General features: G+C 45.9%; 1 protein-coding gene across 2 annotated transcripts in view; it reads right to left on the reverse strand.

Moving 5' to 3' along the window:
* Positions 1-18,045, reverse strand: part of BLNK (B cell linker) — a 1,905,158-nt gene extending 1,887,113 nt beyond the window's left edge. Inside the window, exon 1 of one of the 2 annotated variants that reach the window (XM_069611389.1) lies at positions 17,879-18,045. In XM_069611389.1, coding sequence (XP_069467490.1) covers positions 17,879-17,956 — 78 coding nt within the window. In that variant the 5' untranslated portion in view covers positions 17,957-18,045. The remainder of the gene's footprint in view (positions 1-17,878) is intronic. The other variant, XM_069611390.1, reaches the window with a different exon arrangement.
* Between the last annotated feature and the right edge of the window lie 1,051 nt (positions 18,046-19,096).

Raw genomic sequence — 19,096 nt, forward strand, 5'->3', positions numbered from 1 at the left:
GAGCAGCTAGCCGGAGTAGAGATGGTGTGCCAGGGAGCGTTGGGAGGGTGGTCCCATCCGGCCCTGGGCGGCACAGCCCCATGTGCCCAGCTACCAGGTGAGAGAGCGGGTGGCGGGCAGAGTTGTGACGGTCCGCAGGAGGCTCCGGATATGCGTGGAGTGGAGCGGCGTCGGGAGCAGGGCAGTCCGGGAAGAGTTACGGGCTCTGCAGGCTTGTGTCTGCTTCGGGCGGGTGCGCAGGCTGAGTCAGGGGTTGCTGGTGCCCGCGCCCGTTGTCGGGTCTCGGGTTAGGCCAGAACCACCTAATGTTCCTCGCAGCAGGGGCCTGGAATAGGCGTCGGCTCACTCTGCCGTCAGGCGGGACCCTTCCCCCACACAGTCGCGTTTCTCCACAACGGGTGGGTGGATTTCTCCCCCGCTCACTTCAAAGTGTGCAGGGGGGGTTTACACAATCTCTCCGGTGTCCGGTGTTCATGGCAACAAAGTCTATCCGCAGGATTTTTAAATTCAGGTGGTTGTTAGTCTCGGAGGTCCGGGGCTAGGCGGCCATCTTGTTCGGCGCGTCATAGCGCCCCCCCAAGTGAAGTGATCTTTAAAGGATACCTGTAATGACCATTATTACTCAATCAGTATTTATTTAATTTGATTTCTTCATTAAGTTAACAACATTTAAACACATGTATCATATTTCATAAAATTCCTATAGAACAATCCCAAAATAAAAAAGCAGCTTTATGTTACGCTCACCTGGACCCCACAGGGGTGTCGATCGGACCCGGACAGCTGCGGTCTCCGTCAACGTGAGGCGTAGTGCAGAGATGACTGTCTGGACTGGCCCGCCTAGTCTTGTCTGCTGGACCCGAAGAAGTATTTTCCTGCAAGTGGAGACAGGGATTAGCCACCTGTGGGTTTTAGTGATGGCCTCCCAACTGTTCTCGCTCTCCCCCACTAATCACCTCCGATATCCCCTTAGTAACCTCACCTTATGTTTGTAAAAGATGAGATCTCCATCCTGTGTGTTTTGCAGGGGCGCATAGATACCAGTTACTTCACTGGTTTGACAGCGTTGGGAGAGTTCCGGTAAGCATTGACTCTGAAGTCCCAGGCGGGATTGGTAAGTATCAAGTTCAAAGAGTTCAATGTGCCCGATTTTCACTCTTGTCCCCTTCCTTCCTTAAATTGCAACTGAGTTTGTGAGAAGAAGGTCTTGTAGCTGCTGCTGGCGTTCAGGTAAGAGTCTGTGTTACCCAACGCTGTCCGGTAACTATTGCATGCGTTAACGTGTTGTTTTTCTCCCTCTTTACAGATGCAGCATATGAAGATATGGAGAATAATACCGCTGGTGGTAAATCAGGTAAGTCTATGGTGGTAAGAGGTATTTGTTGATTCCCTTGGCTCACCTTGTTATTCTTGTGCCCCTAGGTACCGGAGTACGGCGAAGAAATGATGGAGACAGTGCCGGATCGAAAGATGCTGTGAGAACTGGTGAGTATGGCGCCGTGCTGGAGCTGGCAAAGCGACGCGTGCAGGACTGATGTTCTTTCCAGGTCCGAAGATGAAATGGATCCGGAATTTGGTGAGGAATTTGAAATAAGTTTGTTTTCTAACCTTGTTCTTTTCTTCCTCTGTATTCTAGGAGCTCTGGATTCGAGGCGGGCGTGGCAGAAGACTGGATGCTGGCTGTAGGCACGCGGGCGTGGCAGAAGACTGGATGCTGGCTGCAGGCACGGTGAGAGTCACGCTGCTGGATGCAGAATAACACGAAGCATGTGCTGCTGTTCGGGCGTGGTTTAAATAGCCTCCAAAGTAGTCCCAGGAAAGAAGTTCCCCAGGACCACACCTGAGTAAAAAATAGTCCTTGTAGTAAAATAGTCCCATCCAGGCCTCACGTTGGCTTGGATTTATTTGCATCATGGTCTGCATGAGGTAAGTAATGTCTATGAGCCTGGCGCCTATGGCGCCAGGACTGATTTTTATTTTGAGCCTGGTGCCTACGGCGCCAGGACCGAACCCAGACAGCCCCTAGCTGGGGCTGCTGGGGTTTTTGTAAATGTCTGGATGCCTGCTCCCGGGGCTGATGGGCTTGATCCGGATGCCCGGGCGTAGGCATCATGACAGCACTCCCCCCCAAGGCCCCTCCTAAAGTTGTTCTTCCCCTTGTCCCTGGTTTGTCTGGGAAGTTCCGATGGAATTTCTTCACCAACCGAGGTGCATGAACGTGGTCACTAGGCTCCCATGACATTTCCTGTGGTCCGTAACCTTTCCAGTCGAATAAATAAAAAAGTCTTGATTTAACCAACTTAGAATCCAGGATATTCTTTACCTCAAATTCAGGTTCTCCATCTATTAGGATGGGCTCAGGTGGTTTAGCAAGTCTTGTCCCGGGTTGAACTAGTTTCAGAAGTGAAACATGAAAGACAGGATGGATCTGCATATTAGAGGGTAATTCCAACTTGACGGCCACCGGGTTGATAATGGCCTTAATAGTGTAAGGTCCCAAATACCTAGGATTAAAAGTCTGAGTTCCTTTTGGAGGTATGTGTTTTGTAGCCAGCCAAACTTGATCCCCAATCTGATATCGTGGAGCATCGCTTCTATGTTGATCAGCATTTTTCTTATATTTCTCTTTCGCTTGTTTCAAATGTTCTGTTGCCTCCTTAAAGGCTTGTGTAATAGTAGAGTGTAAATGACTAACTGCAGGCATTTCTAAGTGCTGAGGCGAATCGAGTTCTGAAGTTCGAGGGTGATGTCCGTATATGGTATAGAAGGGGCTTTGTCCGGTTCCAGAATGTACTGAGTTATTGTATGCATATTCGGAAATCCATAAAATATCCTTCCAATTGCTTTCGGTCTGGTGCAACATGCAACGTATGTACTGTTCAAGGGTCTGGTTGGTCCTCTCTGTCTGACCATCGGTCTGGGGATGGTGACTGGTTGATAACCTCACGTCGATTTGCGCTAATTGACAACATTTCTTCCAAAATTGTGAAATGAATTGACTGCCTCGGTCAGAGACCAATACGGAAGGAAATCTGTGTATTCGAACAATGTTTTCGAGGAACTCCTTGGCCAAAATTGAAGCGGAAGGTAATCCTTTTAAAGGAATAAAGTGGGCCATCTTGGAAAAAAGATCCACAATAACTAGGATGTTTTTAAATCCATTACATGGAGGTAGATCTGTAATAAAGTCTAAAGACAAGGTGTGCCATGGTGTAGGTGGAATATCCAAAGGTTGTAAAAGGCCAGCTGGCTTTTTCTTCTGGCTTTTGTTTTGGGCGCAAATGCCACAAGACATCACAAATGACTTTACGTCTTTTCGCCAAGTGGGCCACCAGAACTGTCTCTTCATTTTCGCTTCAGTTTTTGCGATACCTGGGTGCCCTTCCATCAGGGTGTCATGGTAATTGGAGATGACTAGTTCTTGTAGTTCCTTGTGTGGCAGAAATAGTCGTCCTTGATAGTAAGGTAGGTCATTGACGACTGAGTAGTCCGGGCCTTTCTTTACCCAGTCCTGCAGGGTTGCTGGATCGAAGAGTTGTTGGATTTTTGAATGAATATCTTCTAGTGTCTGTAGAGTAGTTATGCCAAGAATTCTTTGCTCGGGAATTATTGGCACCGGTTCCGGGTTTGCATATGCTTCTCCCATCCCTATTCGGGATAAGGCATCTGCTTTGCCATGTTTGCGGCCTGGTCGATAAGTGATCACGAAATTGAATTCGGCAAAGAACAATGCCCATCGAAGTTGTCGCGATGATTGGGCTTTGGCTGTTTTTAAATACTGCAGGTTCCGGTGATCAGTGATTACGGTAATGGTATGCCTGGCACCAAGAAGGTAGAGCCACCAAGCCTTAAAGGCGGATTTGATAGCTAATAGCTCTTTATCGGTAATCGCATAGTTTAACTCAGGTGCTGAGAACTTTCTGGACCAAAACGCTACTGGGTGAAGTTGGCCGGTTTCAGGATCCTTCTGGGACAGGACAGCTCCCATGGCTAAACTGGATGCATCAGTTTCTACTATGTATGGAAGCTCAGGGCGTGGATGCTTTAAGACAGGTGCTGATGTGAATTTCGCTTTCAGCTCTTGGAAGGCCTTTTCAGCCTCTTCGGTCCACAAGAAGCGTTTGTTTTTTCGCAAAAGTGCTGTGATGGGGTGTACAACATGGGAGAAGTCCGGAATGAATCTGCGATAGAAGTTAGCAAACCCGCGCATGCTTTGTACCGCTTTGACTGAACTGGGTGATGGCCACTTGAGAATTGCGTCCACCTTTCGAGAGTCCATTCGGACTCCCTTTGGAGTCAGGATAAGTTCATGAAGGACATTGTTCATAAAATACTGGAAGGATGCTGGTGCATTCCACAACCCGGAGGGCATCACCTGATATTTGAATAATCCGTACTTGGTGCGAAAGGCAGTCTTCCATTTGTTGCCTTTCTTGACATGTACCAGATGATATGCCCCTCGGAGATCTAACTTAGTGTAGATACAAGCATCCCTTACTTGGTCTGGTAATTCGGGGATCAGAGGCAATGGGTATCATTTTTTTACCGTAATCTGATTTAATGCGTGGTAATCTATGCACGTTCTAAGGTCACCTTCCTTTTTTGGCACGAAGAATAAAGCTGAGGATGCAGGAGACTTGAAAGGACGAATAAAGCCATTAGCAAGGTATTGGTCCAAGTATTGCCGTAGGTGAAGATTTTCAGGTTCCGTGAGGGCGTAGATTCTACTGCATGGGGGTTGTGCACCCGGTAGGAGGTCGATTTGACAATCGTATGATCTGTGAGGAGGTAATGCATTGGCCTGTTCTTTTTGAAAAACATCCTGAAATTCTTGGTATTCCTGAGGTAACTGCACGATTGGGTTAACGACTGTAGCCAGGCCTTTGTTCAAAGTTTTCTCCGGGTAACAGGTGTGTGCACAATCCGGGAAGGTTATTCTCTTCTCTCGCCATTCTATACAAGGATTATGTGTTTCCAACCATGGCATCCCCAGTATTATCTGGAATTGTGGGGCTTTGATTAGATCAAACACAATAGTCTCTCGATGCCCATCTTGACTCAACAGTGTCATCTCTGTAGTGGAATGAGTTACAGGCCCCGAGGCAATCTCAGTTCCATCAACTGTGGTGATGACATCCGAAGTGGTCTTTTTGCAAAGAGGTAGACTAATCCTTGACACCAATTCGTGGTCCATATAGTTTCCTATGGCCCCGCTATCTATGTATTCCCTTACTGCGTGCATACGTGATGGCTGCCTGGGATGAAGTAGGACCATTGGGATGATCAGATGCGAGGTCTGAGTGTCCTTCTTTAAGCTCGGCAACCGGACCTCTACGCTTGTCGGGCGTGGTTGTTTCCCGAATCAGGCTCTATGTGGCTTTTATCAGCAACTCCTACCACCTTCTTGGGTGGTTTTGTAGGGCAATCCCGTAGAAAATGTCCTGAGGTTCTACAGTAAAGACACAACTGCATCTGTCGTCTTCTTTCTCTTTCCTTTTGAGTTAAGGGTCCTTTAACCCCCCAGATCTGCATAGGTTCAGATGCATCTGTTCCTTTGGGGGCAACGTTGGGTTTAACCAATACCCGATTCTCGAACTTAGCTCGATCAGTCTTTCGGTACTGAAGTCGGTGGTCTAGCTGGACCACTAAGTCTATAAATTCTGTGCAATCCTGAGGTGGGTTCACAACTTGAGCCAAGACGTCTGAGTTCTCCCCGAAGTCCACGATGAAACAATGTAATTAGTTTTTCCTCCGGCCACCCGGTTTCCACCACCAACCTATTGAAGGTTGCAATATAGGTTAGCAGATCTTGGTTACCCTGTCGTAAGGATAAAAGTTTGTTGTCCAGGGCTTGACCCTCTGAGTGTCTGGCGAATAGTTTTTCCATGCTCATTTGAAAACCCTGAAAATCCCGGAGAAGAGGATCATCCTGGTTGACTAACAGAATGGACCAATCCGCTGCGCTGCCACTAAGATATGACAATACAAAGGCTACTTTGGCTTGGTCAGTTGGAAAGGTTCCCGGTCTGCATAAAAAGTGCAAGCGGCATTGGTTCATAAACACAGCAAACCTTTTGGGGTCCCCAGCAAAGCGTTCGGGTGGAGCTAACGGAATATTTCCTGGTAAAACCACTTGCACAGGATTGCTTGATGAAACGGGGGTTGGGTTTCCCCATATCCAGGTAGGGACGTTTGCCCAGCTTGGTTTTGCAGTATTTGCCTAGCCAGATCATCAGTGCGCTCCTTTGAGACAATCAGTTCTCTACTGAGGGCATTAGTCTCTTGGCGAGCGGCATGTACTTCTGCCCTAAATTCCCCCAATAATTGGGCCAGTTGGTCAGTTTACGAGGTTTCCATAACACCCGGGTGCGTATTTTTAGAAAGGCTTAGTGTTCTGTTACGCTCACCTGGACCCCACAGGCGTGTCGATCGGACCCGGACAGCTGCGGTCTCCGTCAACGTGATGTGTAGTGCAGAGATGACTGTCTGGACTGGCCCGCGTAGTCTTGTCCGCTGGACCCGAAGAAGTATTTTCCTGCAAGTGGAGACAGGGATTAGCCACCTGTGGGTTTTAGTGATGGCCTCTCAACTGTTCTCGCTCTCCCCCACTAATCACCTCCGATATCCCCTTAGTAACCTCACCTTAAGTTTGTAAAAGATGAGCTCTCCATCCTGCGTGTCTTGCAGGGGCGCGTAGATACCAGTTACTTCACTGGTTTGAAGGCGTTGGGAGAGTTCCGGTAAGCATTGACTCTGAAGTCCCAGGCGGGATTGGTAAGTATCAAGTTCAAAGAGTTCAATGTGCCCGATGTTCACTCTTGTCCCCTTCCTTCCTTAAGTTGCAACTGAGTTCGTGAGAAGAAGGTCTCGTAGCTGCTGCTGGCGTTCAGGTAAGAGTCTGTGTTACCCAACGCTGTCCGGTAACTATTGCATGCGTTAACGTGTTGTTTTTCTCCCTCTTTACAGATGCGGCATATGAAGATATGGAGAATAATACCGCCGGTTGTAAATCAGCTAAGTCTATGGTGGTAAGAGGTATTTGTTGATTCCCTTGGCTCACCTTGTTATTCTTGTGCCCCTAGTTGCCGGAGTACGGCGAAGAAATGATGAAGACAGTGCCGGATCGAAAGATGCTGTGAGAACTGGTGAGTATGGCGCCGTGCTGGAGCTGGCGAAGCGACGCGTGCAGGACTGATGTACTTTCCAGGTCAGGAGATGAAATGGATCCGGAATCAGGTGAGGAATTTGAAATAAGTTTGGTTTCTAACCTTGTCCTTTTCTTCCTCTTTATTCTAGGAGCTCCGGATTCAAGGCGAGCGTGGCAGAAGACTGGATGCTGGCTGTAGGCACGCGGGCGTGGCAGAAGACTGGATGCTGGCTGCAGGCACGGTGAGAGTCACGCTGCTGGATGCAGAATAACACGATGCATTTGCTGCTGTTCGGGCGTGGTTTAAATAGCCTCCAAAGTAGTCCCAGGAAAGAAGTTCCCCAGGACCACACCTGAGTAAAAAATAGTCCCTGTAGTAAAATAGTCCCATCCAGGCCTCACGTTGGCTTGGATTTATTTGCAGCATGGTCTGCATGAGGTAAGTAATGTCTATGAGCCATGGCACCAGGACTGATTTTTATTATGAGCCTGGTGCCTACGGCGCCAGGACCGAACCCAGACAGCCCCTAGCTGGGGCTGCTGGGGTTTTTGTAAATGTCTGGATGCCTGCTCCCGGGGCTGATGGGCTTGATCCGGATGCCCGGGCGTAGGCATCATGACACTTTGACATATTCAACCAAGCTATATATAAAACCTTGATCAATGTCAAATTAACAGAAAATGAACAGAATCTTCAGCGACTCCCAGTTTGCAGGCACACTGTGTTTCCTCCTGCACTCCATCATTTATTGATGGGGTGTGTACATTTAAACATACCAATAGCATCAGCCTCCTGCATTATGGGGATCTTATTTCACAGATTTCTTCTTGCCGTCTTCTAAGTATGCCTATAAAGCTAAAGAGGGGAGCATTTGCATATTTTGGACATATGCCTCTCTCCCCATCGGACAAGTTGTTGCTTTAAGAAATATGTTGCGTCGACTTAATGTGCCAATGTAGTTATATTCCACCGCCCTATCCAAATGGACAGTGCCTTACAACTCCCCTCTAACCACCAGCACCAGAGTATTTTTCTTTTTTTCTTTACCGGAGGCCTTATTTATGTGATTTTAATAAATAAGTAAAGTATCTTAACTGGCCTGACACCTTTAAATTAACACCTCAGATTCAGTTTATATGATATGGTGCTACCAGGTGTACCTTGAGCATGACCTGGAATTTGGCACAGGAATTTACCAGGTGCTACCAAGTGTACCTTGAGGTCGACCTGGTATTTGGCACAGGAATTTATTTTGCAACGCCTCCTGGACGTTACAGTCTGAACCACCCCAGATTGTGCTGGAGCATATTATGGAGCAGACCTGTGCCTTATATACCTCCAGGCACATGTCCATTCTGAATGCCCCAAACTTGAAATAAAAATGTAAATAGCACTTTCACCCGTAATGATGCCATTTCAGATGCCTCCTTAAAATGATTGACCCAAGCACCGCTCTTTGAGAAGAGTAGGCTCAATAAAAATGAGAATACCTCTTCATCTCTACATTCATTTAAAAATCGGCTACAAAGCGTCACCCTTTTCCAGAACACCACCATTTTTGTTTATATTATATTTAATTTAAAACTATAGTTCCCAAAATAGTCATTTGTGCATAGCAGGCCCTGTTGGAGACCTGCAAAGTCCAAAATAGCTGTGTCATCAGTATAAAGAAGCATGATATAAAATGTCCCCTTCAGAGAGGGTGGGTTAACTTTCCTATGAGAAGTACTAGAGTCAAAGTCTTTAAGGAATACATTAGGGCCAACTGACATCCCTGCTTTTCACCTTTATTGGTGGGGGGGGGACAATGTATAATCCCCGTATTTTGCATATTGGAAAGACACAGAGATATCTGCTTATCACATTTCAATAAGATTTAATGAACCATTAAGCACCCCAATAAAAGGTAAATTCCTCCACAATATGAGTCTATCAATCAAATCAAACACTTTCTCCAAATCTGAAAAGAAAACACAAATAATCTTCCTCCCTTAACCTTTCCATATTTCTCCATGATGGTGCTCAGAGTGAATCAGTGGTCCATGTACTTAAGCCCTCCCCTGAAACCCACTTGGGAGGGCTTTAAGATATTGTTACTTTGAGCCAACATCTCCAGTCTGAGCAACACAAATTTGGAGAATATTTTATAGGCAATTTTCAGTAAGAAAATTGGACTATAACCATGAGAGGGGAATGGAGGGGGGGGGGGCTGGTCATCCAAGGACAACTTGTCCAAGGAGATGGCATAATGACTGCCTCGACAATTGCATTAAACATAAATCAATTTGCTGTCCTTCGAAAAAAGGTTCCATTATTTCTCAATACATTAATTTTGTGTTTCTTTTGAAACTATAAATCTGACCAGCCGTGTACACACCCCTCATTAAATCATGGTTCAATTGTATTTTCGAGATTCTACATTATGCATCGAACCATGGGGCATTCCTTTCTATGACTTGGACCTCCTACCTGTCCTGGATAGTTTACCTAAAGACTCAAACTGACATTTCTGTTTGTGGCCTCTGATCTGTGTAACAGTTTTGAGAGAATATATTCATTTCTTTTGAATTAGTAATACTTTCCAATGCCTTCTTGTTGAGCGTAGGCATCACCAACCAGCCCCTCTGGCTGTCAGACATCATATTTGTGGTGCCTGCACCCCTGACCATTGGAAAATTAACTCAAGAGGATAGAGAACATTCTTTCAATCAGAAATGCAAACTTTCACAACATTCCTGAAGAAAAAGCAGTCCATAATACAGCATTCAATGACTGAGTAACAGTAATACTGGTCTTATATGCTTAGGAATGCACCGTTTGCCACTATATATTCCAGAAATCCTTGGGCAGAATCCCAAAAGTGCACCTGAAAATCAGTGCTCCATTTGTGACTAATTGTACTGTCCAATGCAAGGAAACATTTGCACTAAATTTCTTAAAAATATTTTGCTCGAGAACCCGAAGCCCAGGTAATGTTTGTTTAGTCCTACTACATTTTAGAATAACTTTACTGGTTGCATCTGTCTAAAAATGTCATACTGGCCACTACATTTTCTCAAAATTTTCTGTAAACAACCACTTAATGTCAAAATAAGTTAAAAGCCTTGTAAATGTATTTTACTAAAATTGAATGTGCTCTAGATAAGTGTTAAGTACTGCAAATAAAAATGTTCTATTAGCAGTCTTTAGTTTATTACATTTCTGATTTGTGTTGCAATCATTTTCCACCAACTGAGCACCGATATGTTCTGTTGAAAAATTGATGTTGCTCAACATTTCATTTGATATACACATTTTGCTCATTGTGCACAAAAGGTTGGTGACCCCTGCTTTATAGGATGCCAGTGAAAAGTGACATTCATCCCGAAAAAAGCAAATGCATTTAGCCCACCAAATGCGGACATATAAATACTATTGAAATAGTGCACAACTCTTTTTTGTAAACATATTTTATGGCAACTAGTTTTTCTGTATGTGCTTTCAGTATTAATGCGCCTTTTCAAACCCTAGTCCACAACACAGGTTCTTAAATGGACCATTACTTAATAAAAAGTGTGTGAATAAAGAGGTGAACACTGATGCACTGAGATCGGTGTGCTGCTTCCCCCTGCTGTGTCCTGTAAGGGCGTGGTCTCATTCATGTTCTAGTTTAGTAGTTAACTTTGCCAGCCGGCCATCACTATGAGCTTTCTTACCTTCCATTCAATGACCCCGGCTGCTAATGAAACTTAGCAGCAGGGGTCGGACTTGGCGCCGCGGCAGTGATTGAAGAGAAGAGAAGGAAGCTGATAGTGACGGCTGGACGGGGTAGTTAACTCCAGTGGATTCCTGTTAATCAGGGCTGCAGCTGTGAATTCATTGTACTTGTTGCGGTTTTTGTCTGCTTATTACCCCTATTAAATGAACAAGCGCAGCAATAAGCGCTTAATAGGGGTAATAAGCGGACAAAAACCGCAACATGCGACCTCCAAATATTATAAGTGACTTTGGGCAAAAAGAAGCCCAAAGTCACATATAATAGGAGGACCTGGAAACACTGCAGCCATCCTTAATAAAGCCTTTGGCCTGGTGTCCTGCTGTTTACACGTAGGGGGGCGGAGCCAGAAGAGTGCTCATGGTGGCAATGTGTTGCTCCGCCCCCCTACTCCATGCTGTCACAGCCGCTTCTTTTTTTAAAGTAATCCTGCGCAGAGCACTGCCAATCGCATGGGTTTGGGGTGGCTGACTCTGACCGGATCCCGAGATCCAGCTACACATCTGGTGTTGGATCTCAGATCCGGCGAGAGCCGGCCCAATCACCAGCGCTGAGCTTTTTTTTTAGTCCATAATGAAAGCGGTCGTTGTCTTGTGCTTTATCTGGATCCAGGCATGCGAGAGGGTGCAACAATCAAAAAGTTAGCCAATATTTACAAAAAGAGCCCAATGAGAAATGTAAACGCAGTTCACAACGGATGACAAAGTGTGGCTGACGACTTGTTTTTTTACTAAGTAAACGATGGCAGGAAGAGAAAAGGGCTGGGGGAAAAAATGGTGAATATTTGCCATCCTAAACTGTATTGTTCATGATCTTTGGATGCCTAAATACTCTACTATGTAATCACTGTGCCTTGCTGTTATTGGCCCTCATTACGACCCAGGCGGTAAGGGGTTTACGCCGGCGTAAACTTCGCCGACCCTTACCGCCTGAGTACGAGTTCCCGTAGCGCCATGGTGATTTTAACGCCTGCTTTTTGCAGGCGTTAAAATCCATGGCGCTAAGGGACCTTGTTGTTAATTACGCCACCGTAATTTACGGTGGCGTAATTAACGCCTTCCCCACTCCCATTATGCCCTATGGGGCAAAAATGGGAATGGGGAAGGGTAAATGGGGATTGGGGACTTACCGCCCCGCCAAGGTCGGAATGGGGCGGTAAGTCCGCCAACCACCATGGTGGAGTTGGCAACTTAGCGCCATGGACCATGGTGCAAATAGCACCATGGTTCTCCGCCAAGGTCGTAATGAGGGCCATTGTATTCTGTATTTTCTTTGTCGGGATTCTCGGCGTTGCAGTGATCAAATAGATCTGTCGTAGGAGATAGGAGGTATGGATTTACAGCTTCCTGTCACATGGTTTTTTAGCACAGCCCCCCTACCTCGTAGCACACACACATGCATATTTATTTTATTTTATTTTTATTTATTTATTTATTTGCATTTATAAAGCGCTCACACAGCCAAGGGGCATGGAGGCACTGTTACACGAATATGTCTTAGTTGCAAAACGTAAGTGTGCGGTTAGGTTAGGCCCGCAAAAACTTGTCTTGTTTACAGTTCTTTAGGTGAGTGGCTTGGTTGTAGTCGCCTTACATTGGTTAGATAAGCGTGAGAGGTTATCACATCAGAGTATGCAGGCTTCATTACATTGTTTGAATACGTATGGGAGGCAACAGGGTTACATTTGAGCTGCAGTCATGCAGAATACAGTTATTTGGTTGGGGAAACCAGAGTCGTAATGATACGGTGGTCATATATAAGAGTACGTGAGGGTGCGGCCTATCGTTTGTGTGTATAGGTTTAGACAAGCAGTCTGGTTTTGATGGCCTTGCGGAAGGCAAGATGAGAGGGTTCACTTCTGATGGAGTGAGGCAGTGAGTTCCAGTGTCTAGAGGCAATGAATGGGAATCTAGCGCCACCGCATCTTGCACGTTTAATTCTTGGGACCGGCAGTAGGTTAGCATATGGTGTTCTAATGGTTCTTGCAGCTGGAGGCAGGATGACTCTGTGGGATAGGTAAGGAGGCGCAGTGTTGTGGATGCATTTATGCGTGATCGCAAGTGTTTTGAACAAGATGCGCTGGCGGACAGGTAGCCAATGTGCTTGTTGTCTGGCTTCAGAGATATGTTCCCTTTTGGAGATGTCCAGTGCTGCGCAGAGCGCGTTATTCTGAAAGGTTTGTAGTTTGTCCAGGTTTTTTGCTGCAGTTCCTGAATGTTTAGCGCTGTGCTACCCGGAGGGTCTCGGAGCGCCTTACATGGTCATACCTGATACTATGGCTGCCTTATGGTGTATAGATTAATGAAGACTTAGTGAAGTAGATGCCAACGTGTGAGGAACCATCAGTAGATTACAATTAGCAGTACTTACTGTCTACCTATTCATAGGGTCATGACTCCACAGAGGTATCCCCATGCAGGAGATGTCTTTCTGGCAGTAGTCGATCCCCAGCAGGTTCAGGGCTTCGCCTGGTAGGCATGAGGGGCTTTCCTCTGGCTCTGCTGGAATGGCAGGCGTCTGCCTCTGGCATAGACTGGCATGCCGTAATAGAGAGACATCTTTCATTTCAAAATGCCCTACACCAACAGCTAGAATCTCAATGTAGATGAGAGATGACAAAGAAAAAGTAGTTTATCAGCCAAATGCTTTTTTTTATTGCATGTCTTGATGGGAGCAAAAATGTAAGTCTTGCAGAATAAGAGAGGGGTCATGATGGGAGAATAATGACTCACCCCCACATTATTGCCTGAGGCAAATAGGAGGGCTATACTTTGGGGGAAGGGTCATTATCTGTGAGGCTATTAGCATATGGAGAAGTGCAACTGTAAAGGGAAGTGAATGATTTTAGTTTGCTGTTCAAGTTAGAAGGGATATTAGGTCAAGGCCTGGGATTACAGACTGCATTCTGAGTATTCAGATTGGTTAAGAGGCGGTCTCTAACATAACCCAGGCTCTAAATAAGCTTTATAGACCCACACAAGAGTCACACTGTGAAATATGGACCACGAAGAGCGAGTACAGCAAGGGCTTTTAACAAGGTTTACAGGGCCACAACCTCTGATATGACCTGAGGGTGGGGTCTATAAAGATATGATATTCTGTATTAGGGATTACAAATTAAAAGCATGTGGTAGTGGAAATAGGGTATGAGGAATATGCCTCGGGGGTTGCAGACAAGGTAAAAGAGGGTATGAGGAATATGCCTTTTGTGGTTGCAGGGAAGTGGCTGGGCTGGCTAGTTGTGGATGGGACAAAGAAGAAGTGGCTTCCTCCAAATACTGGCCGCATCAGCAAAGTACAGCCCAACAAAGAATCAGTGAGACAGCAGGGGGAGGAGTCAAGGCTGGGCATTCTCTGCGAGGTGTAACCCAGCAAAGAATTGGACCAGTGGGGGTGAGGGCATAGTCAAGGGCAGGCCGACTCTGCTAGGGGCGACCCGGCAAAGAATTGGTGTGCCAGTGGGTAGCGGAGTCAAAATCCAAGGTCACGTCTGCCAGAAGTGACCATAGTTGCATGAGCGGCAGGGAATGGAGCGGGGATCATTGAACTTCCAGGCTACATCTGTCAGGAGCGGCCCAGGACAAGAGGCGAATGGTGCTGGCAGCGGGGCTCATATTAGGGGTCCCATGATAGCAGGGAGCACCGCGTAAAGCGCCCTTCCAGCCAGTGGAGCAACATTCCTGAAAATGTGGGGGAGGGGGGACATGACATCTAAAGGAAAGGGGCCCCTGCCAAATGAGGGTGACAAATTGGTGTGCCACGAAAGTTGGGGAGACAAACATTGCTGTCCCCACTAAAATTACACCCCTGCGGCCAACAGGAGGAAACGGCAGGAGTGACACAGAGTTCCTCTTATCTGCAATTTGCATGCTATACGAGATTTGCGAGCTATGCCATCTCATACAGCTCGCAGATGGAACAATGGTCGAGCCTGGCTCGCGTCCCAGGGAACAGAATTCATTTTAAATGTTGTGGGAGAGACTTTCCAACGACTGGGCCTCTCAAAGTTACATGATCTGTGGCTATTGATTGTTTGATATTCCAAATGCATCATGCAGAAGAGCCATTTGGACATTAAAGAAAAGGTGCACAAAGGCAACATCTATATGGCAGATTTCAGAGCTCCGTTCTTATGTCTTATGGCTGTACCTTAAACAAAAGCCTCCTTTCAGATGTAAGGCTAATCGATTCAAACAAGTTTCTATTGAGTTCAATTAATTGAAATGATTTTTGCATAGCTTCATATTCATTGTAGCATATTTTATAAATGAAGATGAGGCCTAGAATAAATATGAGGAGAAAGGCATTCCTGACAAGAGCAAGAGGAATAATATGAACCCACTTTGGCACCTATTCAGGATTCTGAGTGAACCGACTACCAAAAATAATACCAAATACACTACATTATGAACCAATGAAATTCCCTAAACTTGGCCTTAAAAATCAAGTTTGACTTCAAAAGGCCGAAGTGGGACTTCATGCAGCCACAGGCATGACTTTGAAAGATCGAAATCTGCTTCAAGTTGAAGGCACTTAGTTTGAAGTGTCAGTCCCTGTGGCCTCAAAGTCATGGGATATAAAATCATCGGTATGAGTTAACACTTGTGTATAGGCGCGTTACAAATGCCATATCATATCATATCATATCATATCAATACATGTTCTTACTTTAGTACACTGCACCTGGCATTAATAATACACAGAATGGGCTCCTTGGTTGCATGGATCGGTGGCTGCTTCTAGGGGTGCACTATGATCCATTGCAGAAGGTGGGATTGGCATGCTACTTACTTTCTTGCTTTATATAAAATGCCACAGTTCCTTTTACAACATTGGGGATCATTACGGGTCCGGCGGTAACTGTGCCGGTCCTACCGGTGGGTTGCCGCTGGACCTGTAAATATTTATCGGCTCCTGACTTCCCGGTACCACCAGGGGATTATGGTCTGAAAAGTCAGACTCCGGTAAAATGTTGTTCCCCATTCCCATAGAGTCCAAAAGGACTCTATGGGAATGGGGACACGGAAGCACCGGCACCGTTGTTAATGGTGCCGGTGCTTCCGTTACGGGTCTGCCTACTGGGGCCTCTGTGCTCGGCAGGGTCAGACCTGTCAGGAACAGAGGCTCCGGCAGGCAGACCTGTGATATGCCAGTCCGGAAACAAAGGTGCCGGTAAGCTTACCGGCACCCTTGTTTCCGGACCGGCAGGGTCTGAATGAGGCCCATTGTTTGTTGATGACCATAATATACCCCTCACACCCATCCCATAATTTCAATGTTACCCTCGGTAAGTAAACAGGTTAGTTAAAATCAATTTGCTGACAAGTACTTATATGATGTGCCTTTTAAATACTCTCACCCATGACATATTGCCAGGGAGAACTCGTACACCCTCTGCAACCCTAAGAGATGTGGACACAAAGGTCAATTATCAGATCCTTTGCTTTTGGCAACTGCATAGTTCAGAATTATTATAGGCACTCGATGCAGCAAGACTGTGGCCAGGAGCAATCTGCTAGATCACTCATTAGAGACATCATGGAACATGCCAAGTAAGGGCATTTAAAGGAGACTTGCTTCTACAGTTCCATCTTATGAAATATTTGTCTGCTCATCATAGACCGGTGACGAACATTGGTGGACGGAAGATACCAAGGTACTGCCACCTGAATTCGTTGCAGCCTTCAAAAATCTGCTCTGGCATTTAAAAAATGTGCTTGGTTTAAGATACGTTTACGCAGTTCTCCAATGTTTTTTCCATTTTAAAAACTCTGGTTGAGTTACCACATCTAGCATGCACGGCAGAGGTGAAAGATTATTATTATTATTATTATTATTATTATTATTATTATTATTATTACTAATAATAATACTATTATTAGGGTATTTATTGAGGGTGGACCTAGCTTCAGGAAGCAGTGCAGCATGGGAAGCAAGCAGATCGCAAGGGATCAATACAAGGAAGTGGATGGCTAGCAATGGGGGAGGGCAAGCAATTTGCCAACAAAGGATCTACAAGCATTCAGGGGTGGAAACAGGGAAGAGCAGATCACTCGGTCTCAGGTTAGGTGGCGGGTGTGTGGACCTGGGCGCTAGGGAGGGGCCAGTACTTGAAGAGGAGGGTCTTAAGCTGTTCTGAAATGTAGAAGAGAGGGGTAGGACTTCTTGTTTGCGGTGGAGGATACTAATCCTTGGAACAACCTGCATATCCACCTATCCACCTTTCCACCTTTCTACTCCAGTCCAGGAAACCCCAAGGGACCGGGCTATTCAATCACGCATGGTGCACCGGTTCATCTAGACCCCATATCACTCCTGTTGGCTCATGCTGCCTCTCAATCATTGTGCCTAATAACAGTGATTTTTAGACGAGTGCTTTACAAGCATATGCATGAATAAATATATAAATAAATAAGAGATTACACACCTTTCCCATCGATGTCCATGCGATGTGAATGTAAATAGGCCATCCGAACCAACAGCAAGTATACTTGTAATATACATTTGATCTCAGGGACTCCTGGGTTTTTCCTGGTCAGATCAAAAATCAGCCAGGAACTGTCCAGCCCCTCTTAGAGGTTTGAAATATGTCCAGTTATAAAATATCGCTTCATATTTTTCACACTCACAGATGAAGATTGTTGCCGTTTCACACCGACCCATTTCTGTGTACAAATCGACCGTCCAAGCTTTGAATGGAAAATATTGACTTACTTTCTTAGCCTCTGCCTTTTGAAATACAGTATCTTATACCATCAATATCCTGTGCACCGTAGCATCGAGACTATATTTCTAGCATATGTGCCTCCCCGAAAACATGATCATGTTATATTCTAGTTTAATGTTTTGCAACAGGGACAATAGCTCTTGGCACATTAACGATTTCTAAGGAAGAGCGTCGCTATTAAAGTAACACGTGCTTTTTTTAACCCTCAATTCCCGAAAACGTCTTGTTACTGTAAGCATGGAACTGTACCTGCTTTAAAAACTCGGCTACTTGCGCAGGTGACCAGCCCTCAAACTCTTCCCGCAGGGGTAGCTGCTTGGTGGCCATGTCGCTGTCGTGCGGCGCGAGCCCTGCGTCAGTGATTGCCGTATGTGGATCCGGTGTGCCTCTCGTAGCTCAGTTTGTAACACACTGAAAAGGAAGTGCACCCGCGCCTGTGTAGCCCTCAACTGCCGTCAGATGAATCTGCCGGTCAGTGACATAACCAGAGTGCAAACGCCTGAATACGCGGCATACCACAAGGAAAGCAAAGGCCAGATTCTGCCACCAATAATAAACGGCATTGGCGGGTACCTGACTAGTTTCCAACGGTAGAAATCCCGGCAAGATTGTTTTTTAATACGAAAAACCAGTAAGAGATGCAATTTGAGGAACTAAAACGGGAACAAAGTGTTCACGCACAATTTAATTCTGCCAAATGTTCATGCCTGTGCAATTGCACAAGTGGAACAAAGCGGTGTCCTGCGCCTTGCTCGTGAGGTCACACATGCAATCTCATAAGAAAACACTCTGTGAATCAGGCCCTTTAACACGGCAGGTATTTTTGAAAGACTGCAAACGAATAACTACATGAAAAATGACAGCAATTAGATAATTCGGACCCCAACTTATCCCTTGATTGCAGACTGCAGTGCTAACTCGCAATGCATTTCATTGATCGCTTTTCGATGCCGGCAAGTCCGGTTATTAATACACGCAACCTAGATCAGCTATTGGGAGCAAGTGGAGAGCTGCTGTGAAGGGTCTAGTTGCATTTAATAAACTCCATTGTCGCAGCTGCTCGCAAAAGGGCTATTAACACCCAACAGTGGATGTAGGTGTCATGTTTAGACAGCATGTTTGACATTTACTCACAAAATGCAAAATAGTCAACATGACAACAGTGTTCAAACATTCAGAAGTGGAAGATGGCCACCACGAAAGGAAAGGACATGCAGGACCTCTCACACAAGAGGAGGGAAGACCCCTTTTGCTCTTCAAATTCTTAGTTATGGCACAGGGGAGCCGAGAGACTCGACCAAGAGGAAGCAGCGGAGGCAGCTTTTGGTGCTGAATGGGCAATGTGGCCAAAAGACTACTGCTCTGTAGGAGTACAGGGATGAGCAGAGTTTCTGAACTCCATCTCAATACTACTAACCCAACAGTGATTTCAATCATAAAGGTCAAACAGGAAAAGCATGAATGGTA

Source organism: Ambystoma mexicanum, chromosome 8, assembly GCF_040938575.1.
Source record: "Ambystoma mexicanum isolate Mex_15411 chromosome 8, UKY_AmexF1_1, whole genome shotgun sequence".
NCBI classification, from domain to species: Eukaryota; Metazoa; Chordata; class Amphibia; order Caudata; family Ambystomatidae; genus Ambystoma; species Ambystoma mexicanum.